This window comes from Falco naumanni, chromosome 10 (assembly GCF_017639655.2).
Source record: "Falco naumanni isolate bFalNau1 chromosome 10, bFalNau1.pat, whole genome shotgun sequence".
NCBI classification, from domain to species: domain Eukaryota; kingdom Metazoa; phylum Chordata; class Aves; order Falconiformes; family Falconidae; genus Falco; species Falco naumanni.
Genome location: NC_054063.1, coordinates 29356567 through 29374095, shown reverse-complemented (window position 1 = coordinate 29374095; position 17529 = coordinate 29356567). Strand labels below are relative to the sequence as shown.

The 17529-nt window shown below is 49.0% G+C and overlaps 1 protein-coding gene across 2 annotated transcripts; it reads right to left on the bottom strand.

The window, feature by feature from the left end:
* Positions 1–1406: 1406 nt before the first annotated feature.
* On the bottom strand, positions 1407–16319 carry SALL4 (spalt like transcription factor 4). 2 transcript variants are annotated; one of them, XM_040609226.1, is made up of 4 exons: positions 16139–16319; positions 5599–8133; positions 4647–4954; positions 1407–3560 (listed from the first exon to the last, which is right to left on the bottom strand). In XM_040609226.1, the coding sequence occupies exons 1-4, from the start codon at positions 16206–16208 to the stop codon at positions 3138–3140; spliced, it is 3336 nt and encodes a 1111-aa protein (XP_040465160.1). In that variant the 5' UTR covers positions 16209–16319; the 3' UTR covers positions 1407–3137. The 2 variants fall into 2 exon arrangements, with proteins under 2 accessions (XP_040465160.1, XP_040465161.1); XM_040609227.1 differs by lacking the exon at positions 16139–16319 and adding an exon at positions 15393–15473.
* Between the last annotated feature and the right edge of the window lie 1210 nt (positions 16320–17529).

Genomic DNA, 17529 nt, shown 5'->3' with positions numbered 1-17529 from the left:
CTGCTGACATATTTTCATGGCATCATCACGGTACCACTTGGTACCAAGCAACAAGCCTGCTCTCCACTGATCATCAGAAGTCCTGTTGAAGCCAGACCAGTTTCACAGTTCCCACAGCTGGCCCATGCTGGAGAGCAGATTTCACAGTTAGGGCAGGTTTTTAGATGTGATCCACTTCTCCTGTAAATCAAACACCTCTTGCACACCACATTGCTCCAAGTGCTGCTGCAGTTAGTCCTGCACAGGCAGCACGTCCTGCGTGGGGACCAGCAGTGTAAGCAGCCAGCCCGAAACCCAGCCCAAAGATGAAGGGACTGCGCAGCAGCTCTGGCAGCAGCCCAGGCACCCAGCGCCACACTGCTCTCCAAGCAGGTTATAAGCTCTGTGGTGGAGAACAGTATCCACACTGCTACCATAAGCATACAGTTTATTTTCACTCATCGCCACTGAGACACCTCTTGCTGTACTTTTCATCCACTGTGGTTCAGATCAGAATCCCTTGGTTTCCCTGAGCAGAGAAGGGTTGTGGCTTCTCTTGCATTAAATATTTTGCATCCTGGAACTACAGTGCTGCTTTTAAACAACTGCATGCTCTGTGTAGACTATCCAAGTGTTGCATGCTTTCTACCTTCCTGCACATCCACCACGTGTTACCTTCCCTCCTGCTCCTATGTTTATTTTACCCACCTTCCCAGACCACCTCACACCTGGATCCTGCCCTCCCCCCACCTTCTTTTTTCATTCTTCCAGAGCCTGGTGGTAGAGCCAAGAGAGCAAGTGTTTCCTTTCGGCTTTTTTTCCCCCCTCCACTCCCAAGTATGAGCCTTGTGCAAGGGCCATCATGATCAGGCAGCACCCACTGATGGTGGAAGTGTTGCACCTTATGGCTACACCAGTTCTGCACTATTTTCCTCCACTGTTAGCTCCCACGTACAAAATCCATTTGCTACTTTAGGTTATGAGCATTAGAGCGTCAACACTCTTCCATTACCGTATTTCCCATATCAGGGCTGTTTTCAGAGCCATTGTCCTTTGCTTTTTAGGGGAAGTTATCATTTTTCTATGCACCCAGCACCTTCAGGCACTGGCAATTTGATAACTTAGTATTAATTTCCCTTTCTAGGGTGATCATAGTACAGGAGTTACTGCACATATTACTGTCATTCTATTTTAGCATGGGAATCAACATCCCTGGCAAGTACCAGTCCCTATATCAAACCCCAGCTGTTCTCAAGGAAGTGATCTAGATTCCTCCACTGCTACCTAGTTTCTGTTGTTTGAAGTAACGACCTAAAGCATAGCCCTAGATCATGGATTTTAAAAGTCACTGGAGTGAGACAGCATGCTGCCTATTGAACTTGCTCTTCGGGAGACAAATGCTTTACCAGAAAAATTTAAGCACTAAGTGTGAAAAAGCCATCCCAAAATTTATTCTCAAAACGTCAACAAAAACGCATCAGTAGATACTCAAAACTACAGAGTTCTTAATAATCATACATTCACAATGCAGAAACTTGACAATTGGGATGCCTTTTGCATGGTCTATGTAACAATATCCATTTTACAGTGTAAACAGGTACTGGTATGTTCTTACAAGTCCAGCAGGAAAGGCACAACTCGGCATACAGAGATCATAAGCAAGAATCAGGTGCAACAACATTACACAAACTTTTGGTAATCTGCATTTTTGGGGCCTTCCACAACAGAGACTGGACTTGAAGATTTCCTGCAGTCAACAACTAGACTTCTTTCCATCATTCAGTCCTTCCATACCAAATGCTTGCTTTCCAGTCTGGTTTAGATCCCATTACACATACAGTTCCAGCAGACATTAGAGGACTAGTGAAAGGTCAGTCCAGTAAGTCTTCAGGTGCTTCCACTAATACATCAGGTTTTGGTTTCAGATAGTGCATGGAAGCATCTGCTTGAATCTCAGTTCATTACAGTGGTCATTAATAGAAAAATAGACACTACAGCTACAAAAGGAAAAAATGAGGTAGATAACTTAGAATCCAGATGACTATCCCAGCAACCTTCATACAATACACATGGATCATTAATTACCATTTTGGTAGAATGTAAGTTCACAGACCACCAAGAAACTTAATGACCAGAGTAGGAATGCCATCCAAAAAACCCACGAAACATTTAACCTAAGCATGAATACTTCATATTTAAATACAGGTTTACACAGACTGATCTTCTAAATTACCCAAATGAAAAAAATAAACATAAAAAAGTCTCTTGCTAAGGAAACCAGTTCCCATGCCTAATTGCAACAGTCACCTGAGATTCCTTGCAGAGCTTTTAGACCTGACTTCCCAAGGCAAGTCTTCCCTTTCAAGAGAGGAAAAAAAAAAAAAAAGTATATACATACCCACCCATGCTTGTTTAGGGCTCTCGGTATTGAAATAAAACATCTAGGAAAAACTGCACATCTTTGGAAGTAGGAGTTTTGGCACTATTAACTGAAGGACTGTCCTAGTAGTAGTATTAAATAAGCAGCAGTCAACAATACAGAGGATTAATTCCTTAGGAGCAGTGATTAAAGAAAAACAGCAACTTTCTCTTCATAGAACTTCTGAGGCAAAAAAGGAATTTAAAAAAAAAATTTTTTTTGTAGTTTTCATAGCCATTATAGTAAAAAGTACATTCAGAAACCAACAGAGCCAAAAATCCAAACAGAAGAACTATTTCTAAGAGGGTGGCAGACATTCTAGGATATTTACCCGCATTAATAGTTTTCATTTCTCATCAGTAAATAGAAGCTTTTCTGTCAACAGTAGGTTGTTTCCACTCTATTCAAAACCCCCAAGTATTTCACTCTAAACAAAGAGGTAACTAAACTTTGGAATTTCAAGTTGTAGAAACTTCTGTAAGGCTGTACACTTTAAAGTCACACGTAAGAACTACTTTGCAAGACCCGCATCTTTCCAAATAGAAGGAAATCCTATTCTTTATTATTTACTATTTGCAAAGCAATATCATGATTGTACTCTGGGCAACTCTTACAAAGACAACCATAAAATCATTTGCACGTCAATAGGAAAATAGGAGGCTGAAGTGGAATCTCTTAAAAATATATGTTTGTGTATATATATATTTGTTCTTTCTGTACGTCAACATCACTAGAGTTTTTAACTAACAGCAATTTTGTTCTCCTCCATGAAGTGAGGGAACTGGTGTTTTGGCACATTGTCTGCAGCAGCACCACTGGCCTTCTCCACATCAGAACCAGTCCCAGACTGGGTCCCATCTATTTTGGAGACCGTAGCAGTATTTATTGCCGAACCACCCCCAATGGTGACTGGAAGGCTAGATAAGCCACCACTCTGGATCACCGAGATCTCGTTAGTCTTCATTGCTATGCCATTGCTGAGTACCGCTGCGTACTGATTCCATACTGTGGGGTCAATGCTCACTGAAGGAGGCATTATATCCTTTGGAAACATTTCAGATACCTTCTTGGGATCATTCCCCAGCAGAGCCATGGGGTTATCAATAGAAAGCCTTCTTCCCCGTCTGGCGGAGTTATTCCACATGTGAGTTCCTACATGGACCTTGCAGAGGGGAAAAAGTAAAGACAATCATTAATACCGCAGTTCTTTTACGGTATACCCAAGTTCTGCTTCGCTTACAGCCAAGTTGCTCAGTCACGCATGCTCCATTTTAAGTATTTAAGCTGGCTAGTTCTTGTCTTTGCTCTCTTCCTGGCACGTGTAAGAGAGATTCTACTGCCTGACACCACCATGGCTCTCTGAAGTTTACTGCCCAAGTGCTTGTAGGACTGTGTTTTCACACTTCTTGTAAGTGGTGTTGCCAAAGATTCTCCTCTCCCAACAAAAAAATTAAAGCCACGTTATTTGCTATGAACAGGCTACATTGAAAGAAAATAGTAGCTGATGCAAAAAAAATAAAAATAAAAAAACACCAGGGAATTGGAAGAGAGGCTACACCTAACCTAAAATCTTCCACTCCACAAACATACTGCTAGCGCTTCCAGCCAGTGACTGCTCACAAACTGCAGTGTTTTCCCTACCCACCAGCATCTACGCAAGAGGACTGAAGAGCCTGAAGAGGTTCACATGGCAAGTGAGAAGCCTCTGTGTGAGGGAGCTGCCAGTCCCTTCCCGGGCAAATAGATTAATGTGACAGTGAGGACAGACTTGCAGCACCTCTGCAGCAAGTGCTCAGACACCGTCCCCAAGTACTTTGTGCCATCTCAGGATTATGCTCTCAGTTTTAGCCCTCTTTGTCCTGCATGGTGCTTCGAGCAGGCCAGTGTAATGCATGTATTCTGTAGGCATCATTTTGTAGCACCGAGTCCATGAAATGTTTATGTCTTGACACATCCAAATCCAAATGAAAACAAAGCAATCTGCTTAGTAAAGGCTAAGCCTTCCCTCCCATCCAAAAAGGAAAGCCAAGGACAGCAGCAAAGATTTCTGTGGGTGGTCTTAGTAGAGTGCTTAGCAAGTTGTGTGGAGAATCGCAGGAAGGAGAGACAAGAGTCAAAGATAACCATCTGAGGAACTAAATGAAAACCAACGTCATCCTCAACAGCAGGACAAGTATTAGCAATAGTTTTACTCTCTCTGGTATGACTTTCCCCAACAAAGGGGATCACAACGTAAGAGACAACTTACCTTCAGGTTTCCTTTTGTTGTAAAGGCTCTCCCACAGATGGTGCAGGCAAATGGCTTTTCACCAGTATGGGTCCGTTCGTGAATCTGAAGGGCACTGGCAGAGGAGAAGTTCTTCCCACACGTAGTGCAGATGTGCTGTTTGGCGGGACGGCAGAATTTTGGTCGTGGCACAAGGAGAGGGGCAACACCAGGGGAGAGAGCTGGTGGGCCAATGAAATGGCTAGTGCTAATGGGACGCTCGCCAGGCATCTCCATTTTGATGAGGGCTGGTGGGGCTCTAACAAAAGCAGCTGGAATACTACTTCGACCTGGAAAGAGAGCAAAGATAGACGTTTATCCTAACCTCTTCCTGCTTCCAAGCTTAAGTTTGGCTACGACACCAGAGGAGCTGCACGTGCCCGAGGAGCCTGCCTGCAAAGCCCTCCGAAGACACACGGCAGGGCTGCCTCTACACTTGCTAGGATGCTCTGAAAGAAATCCGTTCAGTCTTATTTTTGTTGATGAGCTTAGGAGTTTGAAAGCCTCACTTTCAGGTCAAATTCAGATCATCATTAGCCTCAACGCTAAAGACCTCAAAACCCCTACAAAAGAGTCTAGAGTTTTAATGTCACATTCTTGGGTTAAGCAGTTTTCCATGAAACACAAAGGTGTATCTTTAGAGAGCTATAGGGAGGTTATCAGGTGAGCCCACGGAAGATACTAAGTGCACAACCCCTATTTTTTTAACGACCTCTATGCCACCCCTTGCAGGAGACAACAGCACTTAAGTCTTCAAATTATGTTGAATCTTGAGTCAGGAAAAATTTACAGGGCATACACCCCTATGCAAACAGAGGAGAAAGAAGAGGGGTAAGCTGAAGAGATTTTGGCTCCTGGGAGTTCTTTCAGAGATGGATTTCCTCCAGTTCTACCACCCCACCCCCAGTTATTACCAGCATTTCATATTACTCACCATATTCTCCGTTTGCAAAGTGTAACCCAGGTTCTTCTTTAATGACCTTTCGACCAATATTGCCGTAAGTTAAATCCAAAGCACCGACAACCCCTTCCATTTCTGCAGAAGCGTTCTCAGGACCCTCTGACTTATTTCCCGCACCTGTATCTTCTTGATTGTTGAAGCTAGGTGACTTTGACCTTACGCTTTCAGCTTGGCTGTTGGCTGGGGACAGAGCCTGGAGCGATGCAGACTCGGAGGCAGCAGGACTCCTGCCATTCTGATAATCTGGATCTCCTGCCACGGAAGAAGAATCATTTGTCATACCATCGCTTTCTGCTGAGCCGTTGTCACTAGACTTCAAGCTGCTTTGCCGCTGCAAGTTCAAAGCGGAGTTGACGATCTTCATTTGATTCTCCAGCGCTGCAATCCCAGAGAAGGTGGCTGCTGTGGCTGGCGATTCTGATTGTGCATCATACGGAGTAGGAGGTTTTGAAGAACTCCTAGGGCCATCCTGAGCATCCAGCTCCTCTTCCATCTCTATGCTTTCCACGGTCTCATCTGGGCGGCTGATGTCTCCGTTCTTCTCAGCCGCCGTGGGATCCACGTCAGTATTGTCGCAGGTGTTTTCTGGCATTGGTGTATTGGGTATTTGTCCCCCCATATGCATGCGGATGTGCTGCTGCAACACAACCGCATTTGTAAACTTCTTCTGGCAAATAGGACACGAATGTTGCATCTTCAAAGGAGTATTGGCCCGGTGGACACCATAATGAGTTTTAAGGTTCCCTTTAGTGGAGAAGGCACGGCCACAGATTTTACACTTGAATGGCCTCTCTCCGGTGTGAGTACGATAATGCATTTTGAGCGAACTCTGGCAGCTCAGCACTCTGTGACAGATCAGGCACTCGTTGGGGTCAGCAGTGGATTTGTCGATATTTTCAACCAGTTGCTGAAGCTTTGATGTTTCTGAGCCTTGCTCGTTTGGCCCACTTGCATGGAAGATGCTCACGCTGCAGGCAGCTTGCGGCGAGCTCAGGCTCTGCTCCGCTCCCGATTCGTGACCAACCGCTCCTGACGAGGAAGAGCCACCCTCGCTTTCTGGAGAAGGCCGTGACTGCAGGTCGCTTGGGAACGTACCAGGCAGAGACTCCTTAACGCCTGCCAGGCTGGAGACTGCCTGAGGTGCGCTGGTGGCCGCAGAGGTAGGCAGAGTTGGTAGGACAGGTTTGCTATCCGCGATTAGGTTAGACTCATCCAGTGGCACAGACATCCCATACGGGATTCCAGTGCTAGTGGGAACATTGTCCAGGTGCTCAGGAACTGGGTAAGGATTCATCTTGATGTGGGGGTATTTGTCTTTGTGACGCTGAAAATGCACTTTAAGGTTTCCTTTGGTTGTAAAGCGGTTACCGCAAATGTTACATTTGTAGGGTCTTTCACCGGTGTGGGAACGGAGGTGAATCTGCAGGGCACTGTCGTTGCCAAAGACCTTGCCGCAGAACTTACACTTGTGTTTGAAGAACGGCTCTTCCACGTTCGGTTTGCTTTCAGACACGCTGATGTTGGGAGGTTTTCCCTTCCCCTTCTTGGAGGAATCTATTACAGACGAAACAGCCGAAAGTGGATTTTGGAAGATGACGGAGTTGGAGGACTGAGGTAGCAAAGGATTCGGGAACTGAGAAATGGAGCCGGGGAGGCTTCTGCTTGCCTCCGGCTTCAGAGGGAAGGAGGAGGAAAGCCCAGCAGCCAGTGAGCTGGCGGCCGCAATGCCAGTGTTAGAATGAGGTAGTTTTCCTTGCTTCAAGGATTCCAGTGATAGGCTCTGGCTTCCAGCTTTTTGTCCGATTAAAGCAACAGCAGCCGACAGCTGCTGAGACATGTGAGCGCCCAGAGCTTTTAATGGATCAGCAGCAGCTGCTATAGAAGGATGCAGGGCATGAGGAGCCATCATGGCAATCTGAATGCGAATTTGCTCCGTCAACTGAATTTGCTGGAGTTGCTGCTGCTGCAAACACACAAGCTGCTCCAGGATCATGGGAATAGCATTAAAACTGGCCGCTGAAGAAGAGATGGCATCAGAGGTCCGCTGGTTCACAGCCACTTTAGTGCCACGTATCGTCTGCAAAGTCACGTTAGTGTTTGGTACTTTGGATTTTGGTAGATAGCTTAGCCCAGGAGCCGCAGGTGTGACGGGGGGTTCTATTTTAAGGTACATTCCTCCTACCGGTTCAGCATCCATTTTTCCTTCTCTCTTTTCCATAGAGCCAGCGCAGCCCTTTGCTTGAATGTCCTTGCGTGTCCTGCTATCCATTCGCTCACTCGGAAAGCTCCCTAGAGAAGCTTCAGAGAAGCTTTCAGGGGGTACTGTTCCCTCACTGTCATTCATGATTAGAACAGGTGGATTTTTAGTGCAATTTTTCTTATGCTCAAGGAATTCAGAGAGATCAAAGAATTCTGCACAGCATTTCTCACATATTTTCGTTTCCTCCGTGCGGCACCTTTTGGAACTCATTTCACCATCTCCGTCACCTGGGACGTCTTGTGGACTCCCTTAAAAGAAAAGAAAGTCAAGTTATTAGTAGCTAGATTTAGACTAAGTATTTCCTATTCCTAAGATCACAGACTTCATCCGAATTGCAGGTTAAAGACACGAGACACTGGAACCAAGTTTCCAAATTGATCCAAAGTCCTGCTCTCTTTGTTTTGCTGCCAAGTTATTTGCAGCCCCCAAAGAAATCTGCATCTCAATTCTGTTTTCAAGAAAAACAATAATATAAAAGGAATCTCATAAGGCTTAGCGGAAAGAGGTTTATCGCAAATCCCTTTTTACAGGTTAGAAGGGAACTGCAGCAAGGCAGCTAGCACCTGCAAAACAGCTTAAAAAAGAACACGACCCAAGGAAGGCAGAGAAAGCATCATAACACTGAGTGAAACACCACATAAGCTTATTTTGTGTTTGTACTTCAGTTTGTAACTCTTCATTAGCCACCTCTCAGAAATTCATGTAAGATTGTTAACACAGGAACTTCAGAGCAGTTCTATTACACAACTTTCACTCCGCCATGATGGAAGTAACTACTACCGAAGAGGGCTGACAAAAGCAAAAGTCCAATATTAGCTTTTAAATACTTCAAAAACACACTCTCATGAAAAAAACACCTCTAGAAAGTCAAAATACTAAAGAAAATACTAACTTACAGAACCTCACACATGGGCACGAGCCTGCGTCGATACTCACGATTAGTAGCAAAGCAACAAGCCCTGCTTGCAAAACACACAAAGTCGCTTCAGACCCGTGCACAGCACCCTGTTTAGCTGCATCCACAACTCACCCGCTTTTAGGGAGGGAGGGGCAGGGAAAGCAAAGCTGGTCTGCAAGTCCACTCCTGTCCCGCTTCCACCAGTGCCCCACAGGTTAGACTGAATGTTATTTGCACACAGACAAAAAAAAAAAAAAAAGTATAAAACCAAAAACCCAAACATTCAAGGAAATATCAGAACGGGAAGAGAGGCTATGAGAAGTTCTAAACCAAAACAGGATGTTTTTGCTCAGTCAAGCCATCCTTCAAACAACAAAGTAGCACCCAGCTCAAGGCAGGCAAGAATTTGGGGCGCAGGAGCATTCAGGAGGTAGAACTGTAGGCTCCTACAGCCGAGGGGAAAGCAGGAAGGACCGCAGATGCACCGCGGGCCCCCGTCAAGTCAAATATCCTGTAACTCGCATCAATGGGTCCCGTTTTGATGGGTGCCAAGGGTACAATCACCAAGTACTTCACCTCCCATGCACCCAGTGGGGCACAGCACACTGCAGACCTCAACCACAACTGAGAACTTGTATTGCGAGATCTCTTCAATTCAGGTCTTGCATCTCCAGAAATTCACCTTGGGGCTCAGCTCCGGTTCCACGTTACTAGCCCACGCTGTTTTACAAGGGGAACCAAAGACTCTGCAAGCACAGGAGCTATCTGCGGCTTTCATTTTAAAGGTGTAACTGAACCACACATCTGATACATGTGTATATCCTGTACATGGCAGGGTGGAGGGGCAGCATGTCCAAACAACTGAAGCACGTTGACTTACTGCTTCGGGGTAGTGTAAAAGTTCTCTAGGGGAAGATATTGCAAACCTTGATGTTAGTTAGGCTAACAAGGGTATTACATGTATATTCAACAAATATACTTACTCAACTGTTTAACGTTGAGTGATGGAAAGTGCACATGAAAGTTTAATTTTTAAAAAATAAACAACTTGATCAATTAAAAAAATGCAAGTATCAGAGGCCTGTTATGCTATAGTCTGCCGAGGAATAAATCCAAATCTATATGTACGCAGCTCTGTTAGTCATGTACATTTCAGAGTTACAAGTCCTTGAACAGGGAGGAAAGGGGGTCTCAGCACAGCCATGATCAAAACCATTTGGATCCCTCATAGCTAAACAGGGAGAATTAAATACTTCGCTTTCCTCGCCTCCAGCCCAAACGATTCCACAAGTGAAGGAAACAAGTAAAAGCACAATAGTAGCATACATTTCCCACCCCAAATATCATTACATTAATGCCTCTAAAGTTGATTTAACTCTATGGAAAAATACACCGAGAAATCTAGTCTGCAGACAAGTACAAGTAGTATGTGATTCAGAACTCTGCCAATAAATAGGGTTAACCGAGGTCAAGAATGGATATTTTTAAACTCATCTTTTCAAGACTCTGCGCAGATATAATAGGAAAGAAAGCACTGCTGTTAAAAAAAAGTCAAGAACCTTCCGTAACTACTCTGTACACCGGTTTGAGGTCTTTACTACTTCCCTAACTATTTCCATCCACCCAACAGGTATTTCATAGAATAGGCTAAACCATCAAAACCTCTGTTCCAAATCCTTTAGCATTTAAGGCTGTAACAGTCCAATCTCCCAGGCCCAACCACAGTCTCCCTGTAGAGCAGAACAAGCTCAGGTTTTAGTTCAGAGCACAAAGCTCTTCCTCCCAGTCTCCCCTCTGAGCACACGCATTTCATGCTGCAGCGTGCACCTCCGTGGCAGCCATGCAAAACATTTCACGTGGAGTAGCAATGTCTGCATGAAAGACTGTTGCCCACCCCAAGGAGATATTCCAGGATAACTACGTCTAGACAAGTCCTCAAACTTTTAACTGCTTCAAAGCATCTGATCATTTATCTCCCTTCCCTTGATAATACTTTATTTCTCCACTGATAAGCCCACACGGAATTCAAAGCCCCCATTTCCAGTCTCCAGCACAGCCCATGCCCTGAATTTTCATAATCCTGAGGAGCTCCAGGGGTAACTTTTCTGGTCCCAAGTACCAGTTGCCACCTCAAAGAAAGAAGCTCCAGTACACCGAAGGCACCGTGTCCAGCAGCAGCAGGCGGGTCAGTACCCTGCCTGCTCTTGCTGCCACTGTCACATTTTGATTTCCAGTTCCTCTATCTGACAGCAAGGCACTAGCTCAGGACTCCAAATAAATTCAATTCCCAGTTTGTACCAACTTGCTGCATGGCAAGTAGGGAAGAGTTATGCCTTACTTTCCCTTCTGCCTCTGAAAAAGCCAGTATAATAGCTTCCCCTACATCAAAAAGGGTTTAAAATACGGGCAGTAGAAGCAGTGTAGTCTCTAGGCTAACAATGGAGCAATTTACTGTTTCTTTAAAAACCCAACAGCTTCTGTGAAACTCTTCATCTTGATTTCTACCTACAGCCTCTCCCCAGGCTCAAAGGAGCACCCAGCGCCTGCAATCAGGGCACCTCATTTGCCTCAGCCCCCACGCTGCCCTGCCCCCCCCCCCCCCCCCCCCAGCAGTTATCACTGACATGAACTTAACGGTCTGAAATCGGGGGGGGGGTTTCTCTGCCAAGAAACCTCCCTGCGCAGCCAGCCCTATCCACATACTGTACCAGGATTTACCGAGGAGCCCTGCCACAACAATTGCTTGTGCACTTCACTTAACCCTCTCCAAAGGCTTCCCAGGGATAGGACTTCTACTGTTTTTTTTATCTCCCCACCCCCGAATTTCAGGAATGTTATCTCTCAGCATCTAGTTATCCAATAAGTTAGAAGAATGCAGTAAACCCAGCAGGGGGGTTAGATTGAATCACTGGCAAATGGATGGAAAAAATCCACTATTGTGTAGGACAAGGCGGTCATCGACAAGGAAGGCTGATAAAATCCACACAGCTCGAATTAATTTTTTTTTTTTTAAGGGAACTAGTAAAAGAGGAGTGAAATAATTTTTGTCTGGTTTGATGTGGTTTCAGAAAAGCTGCTGATTGTCTACCACTCATCTGAGCAATTAGTGATCTTGGGTGTTGGTTTTTTTCTGTGATAAAATTACATTTCACTTGAATTGGGAGGAAATGGAGCTCAAGCCTCCCCCTCCTCTGATATTATCCCCCTCCCCCCCCCCCCCCCCGGCGAAGAGTTTAATGTTTTTGGTGATCTTCGTTTTTCCATAACTACTTTAACATAACCATGCACTTCCCCAGTTAAAATTAACTCATGAAGGATTAGCAAGTATCCACTCCAGTCCTAGACGTGGAAAAACTCTGCCAGTTCCCTGCTACTCTCCAGCATCTTGCTTCCTTCGTTTTTTCTTTGGTTTGGTTTGTTGTTTGGTTGGTGGGTTTTTTTCTACCTCCCCTGTTCCCAGTTGAAAAGCTAGGACTTCCAAGAAGTTACACTATCCAAAGTTTCCCTTCTTCTCCCACTGTAAAACAGCATTTAAAGCATTTTAACTGTAATTATGACAAGATCACTTACTCCAGTAAGCAAGACACACAGCTGGTTACTTACAGAAATATTCCAAAGGCCTGGATGTTTCCTACACTGAATTTATCAGGATGTTCCTACCCTAGGACGAGCCGCACATGCGTTACACCTTCATCAGGGCTTCCCGTGCCTTCAGGTTCTCTCACGGCTTTAATTTTCCTGCCGTCTACCTGATTCGCCCTGCTGATTACCCACCTATTCGAAAGAAATATCCCGCTCAGAACAGAATCAACTATCGCGACTTGGCGCTTCCGAGGAACAAAACCGAAACGCGCCGCAGAAGTTCGGTGGGAGGCGGCGGCGGCGCAGCACCGCGCTGGCCCCGCTCCCCGCGCCGCTGCCTGGAGCGAGTGGCCCGGTGTCCTGCCGGCCTGCTGCCCGCTGCCCTGCCCGGTGTCCCGCCGGCCCGGTGCCCGGCGCCGCCGCAGCCCGGTCGGTGGAGGGCACTCACGCCCTGCGCTGCCGCCCGCCCGGAGAACCGGCCGCCCCCGGGCGGGGCCAGCCGGCAGCGCGGCACCCCCGCATCCACCTGAGCCGGCCGGGCATGGCCCACGCCGCGGGCTGCGTTATTTATTTATTTTTAAAGCGTTGCTGGAGCTCGCTGCGAGGCAAAGCGGTAACAGCCACCAAAAAGTGGAGGTGCCCCCCCCCCCACCTCCGCCCGGTCCTACCTGCTCGGCGGCGCTGCCTCCGCGGTGGCCCGTCGAGGCTCCCACCGGCGCAGCCCCGGACCACACTTAACACTAATACAGTGTTTAAGACCGAGCTAAACGGCACAAACCCCGCTGCCAAGGTCAATTGCATGAGAGTCCTAATTGTAAGCCTGACATCAACTTACCACCCACAGCAAGCAGGAGGAGGCAAAGGTTAGAGCAGCAGCTCTGTCAAAACGTCACATGCCGCCGAGCCCAGCAAAAGGGCTTCATCACTACAACCAATATAATGTTTCACTTACGTAAAAGGAAAAACAAGCCGGGCATCGCCCCCACCCCACCCACCCCCCGGCTCCCAGCACCCTCGCACCCTCCACGCCGCTGCAGCAGCCCGGGCCGCGCAGCCCAGGGCACGGCCGGGAGTGCTCCCCCACCCCGGCCAGCCTGCCCCGCCGGCAGGGGCTCCGGGTGGCCGAAAATAAAAATAAAATCAAGGAAACCACCGCAAAACTCGGCTTTCCTCGTTAAACACACACACTCCGACACCCCCCTCCATTTCTGCAGAGCTCAACGCACGAACTGGGGATTTAACTAAAAGAAATCTCCAATTTTACTCTCAGGAAAAAGTTGCAGTTTGATACTGTATTTTCACGAATCAATCAGATTTTTAATGGCAGCAACCCAGCACAATGGGCATTTTCAACCCCTTTGTGAAAATGCTAATTTTCAGTACGTAGCATTATTCTCCAGTGACCACCTGCTGATTTTTTGACCTGTTAATTGATCACCAGGTTAGCAGAACCGCTTCTTAACTCGCTGCATTGTTCACAGAGGTGGGTCCCAAATCGCTTTGCAAAAAAAAAAAAAAAAAAATAAAACCAAAAAACCAAAAAACACAGAAAAAAACCACACCACACAAAAAAAACCCCACTTGCAAAAGGGAATATAAGGGCTTGATTTTATTATTACTATTATGTATATACTCGATAATGTCCCAGACAAATCACTGCGGTATTTCGAGTTCGTTATGCAGCTTCATCACTTGTTATTTACGGGCACACCTGGAGCGGCGAGCAGCGAGTATTTTGGACGGGGGCGGCCGGCAGGAGGCAAGAGCCGCCGCCGCCGCCTTCCCCCCCCCCCCCCCCCCCCCCCCAACAGCAGAAGCGGGGATCGGGCTCCAGCGGGGGTACCCGCACCGGCCGCCCCCTCCCCGGGCCGCAGCGGAGGGTCCCGGCGGGGCACGGCCGCGGGGCGGCGCACGGCAGCCCCGGGCCCCGCTCCCCCCGCCCCGCCACCCACGGGAGACAGCAGGAGACAACCCTCCAACCCCACGGCAGGGCCAGAGCTCCGCCAGGTCCCCCCAGCCCGCGCAACCGCTGCCCCGGCTCCCGGAGGGATTTCCATCCAGGGTTTTGTTGTTAAAAGAGGAGGGGAAGGGGGGGGGGGGGAAGCCCCAATAACAACAACAAAAAAGCAGCTGGCCATTGCCCCGGAGAGCGCGGTGCGGAGCGGTCCTCCCCGCCCCGCACACCTCCCCCGCCCCGAGCGGGCCGCATCAGGAGTTATTAACCCTTTTGTTTCAGCCGAGCCGGAGGTGGCTTTCCAGCAGTGGGCAGAGACTTACATGTGGAAACATCACCTCCATCCCCCAACCTAACCATATGCACAAAGGAAAACAGTCATGCATTAAACATGGGATTTATTGCCTTCTGGCCAGCTTGCTGTTTCTTAAGTCACCATTAACCGGACCCAACAATTGCCCATTTCGACTCAAAGAAGAGAGGGGGGAGGAAGGAAAAAAAAATTAAGAGCCCGAACCTCCTGCGGGCTGGGAATAACCAGCTCCCGTAACGTGCAGTTCTAGGAATGGAAAAAAACAAAACAAAAAACCACCCACAAACCCAGTCCCTTCGGAAGGCAAAGAACCCAAAGAAAGTTCCCTGGGGACGCACAAAGTGTTTGGGCACAACGGCCACAACAGCTCCTAACACGCGCAGCCCGGGTCAGCCCCCGCCAGCCGCCCCTTCCCCAGCCGGGACGTTCCTCGGCAGCCCCAAGGGTGTGAGCAGCGGGGGGCGAGCCCGCAGCGCAGCCCCCGCCGCAGGAAGATGCTGCTCGGTGGAGGAAAGCCGGGCTCCGCAGCCCCGGCCCTTCCCCGCTCCCGCGGGGGGCACTGCCGGTGCCCCCTCCAGCCCTTCCCTGGCCGCCCACCCCCGCCGGCAGCTCAGAGCTGATCGGAGCGCAAATTTCTGCTTTTCCCGGAGCGAGGCGCGGGGCTGGAGCTCCCCTGAACGGGGGGACGGGGACCTGCGGCAGCAGCAGCCCCCCCACCACCCAGATACAAAGCCCTCACGCACACCCCACATTAGCTCACCGGAGTTATTTTAGGAAGTCGGAAATCAAAGATGGCTGGAGGTCAAGCTACAAAAGGTCCAGGGCGATTGTGATCTCCAACAAAAATAGTCCCAGCGCTTTTTTTTTGTTTGTTTTGTGTTTGGCTTTTTTTTTTTTTTTTTTTTAAGCCCTACAAAAATCCTCATATAACTACCGAGAAAGTGTTAAAACAGATCGGGGACACCAAACTCGAGCCATTTCCTACCCCCGCGAAGATTGTTCGCAATTCCTCCTCCCTCCCCCCCCCCCCCAGTCCCCTCCGCCTTGGGGAGGCTTTGGGGTTCACCCCCCATGCGGCTGCACCCCGAGCGCAGCGGGGCTGCGCCGCCCACGCCGGGGGGGTGTGCGGGGCGCTGGGGGCCTCAGCCGGGCAGGGCGAGGGACCCCTCGGGGCAGCGCTGCCCTCGGGGGCGGCCCGACGCTGAACTCCCCCCCTCCCCGTTCCACCCCCCCACCCCCACCCCCCGCGAAATAACGAGGTGCCCCACTCAGCCCCGCGGAACTACACCGCGCCAGGGCTCCGCGGGGCTTTAAGCGCCCCAAAAAGCCCGCGGGGAGCCGGGGGTCGCGTCCGTGGGAGAGCCCGCGGGGGGAAGCAGGGAGGCGGGAGAAGCCCGGGGATGGAAGGACCCCCCTGGTAAGCGCCCCTCGCCGCCCCGGCCGCCGCCTCCGCGCATCAGGAAAGTTGGGAGCCGCCGCGGCTCCGCGCCCGCCCTTGCGCCTTACCACTTGCAGCATCTGGGGGCTGCTCCTCGGAGTTGATGTGCTGGGGCTTCGCCTGCTTCCGTCGCGACATGGTGCACCAGCATCGGGAGCAAAATAGTAGCAATTATTTTCCTCTTCACAACAAATTCCTAGAGTTGGGAAATTACCCCCATTGGGCGGAATGCGCATGTCAGAGTAATTATGATTATCAATAATGCATTGCGATTTATCATGGGTCCCTGACAGCTGATTGGCCTGAGTCCAAGGGCTCACAGATTATTCAAATAAGGTCCATTGATCAGGGCGCAGCGGGGCACGCTGGGCGATGTAGTCCCGGCCCGCCCGGGCGGGTGACAAAGGCGGGGGGGGGGGCGGCTGGGGCCGCCCCCGGGCAGCGGGGGTTGGGGGGGGGGCGCAGGAGCCAGCTCTGAGAGTAAACAAACAAGCCGGTAGCCCGGCTTTCCAGGCTGGCGAGGGACAATACCTTTGTTATCTCACCTGCGCTTTTTATATTGTGCTTTAAAGACTTTATTTTTGGGCGTGTTTTTTTTTTTTTTTTTTTCTTTTTTTTTGGGTTTTTTTTCCTTCTCCCAAGCAAGCAGAAGCCCGGGACAATGCGAATTCATCCCTTTGTCCTTAGATAAGGTGGAAAAGAGCGCCGAGTGTCCTAGCGGACGAGCCCGGGGTCTCCGGGTGTTGTGGGCAAGTTTAGGGGCTTTAAAAGCGGATCTGGGCGGCGCGTAGTGATGCTTGGCGTGGGTTCAGTTGTTTAAAGACTTAACTTTTAAGTCTCACTTTCTGGGAAGCCGACAAAATCCAGCCAACAGTATTTTTTAACAGCAAATAAAAACGTTAGACATGTAAAAGGTTCATGTGAAAAACTTGAAGCAAGTGAAAAAAACACCACTTTGAAAGTGTTTTCCTGTACTAAGTTGGCTGTGTAAATACACGGTGGGATCACGTTCGATTTTACTCCTCTCTCCTGCTGTTGGGGTGCGTGTGAAACCCTGCCACGCTGACCCCCACCCCGAGCCCCGGGGGGTGGCCCCTGGCCTTTGGTGGCAGGCTGGGGTAGAGCCCCTGCGGCCGGAGATGATGGCGGGACCCAGCTCAGCTGAGGCTCGGGTTGACTTTGCTGTAAAATCCCTCTGAGTGTCACAGAGCAGTCACGTCTCCCCCTCCCATCCCCACTGACGCCAGCCGGACGTTGCATAAGCAAAAAATGTGAGGACCCTTGGATATCTGGAGATGTGGATTGCAAAACCTTTGTGGCAGACATCATCGCTTTTTGTTTTCACCTAGAGCAGTCCCCGCTCCCATCTATGCTGTCTCTCAAAAATGAAGTGGGTTGCTGGAAGATGTCGGAGAGAAAGAGTAATTTGGTGAAGAGATGATTTGGTTGATTTGGAGGA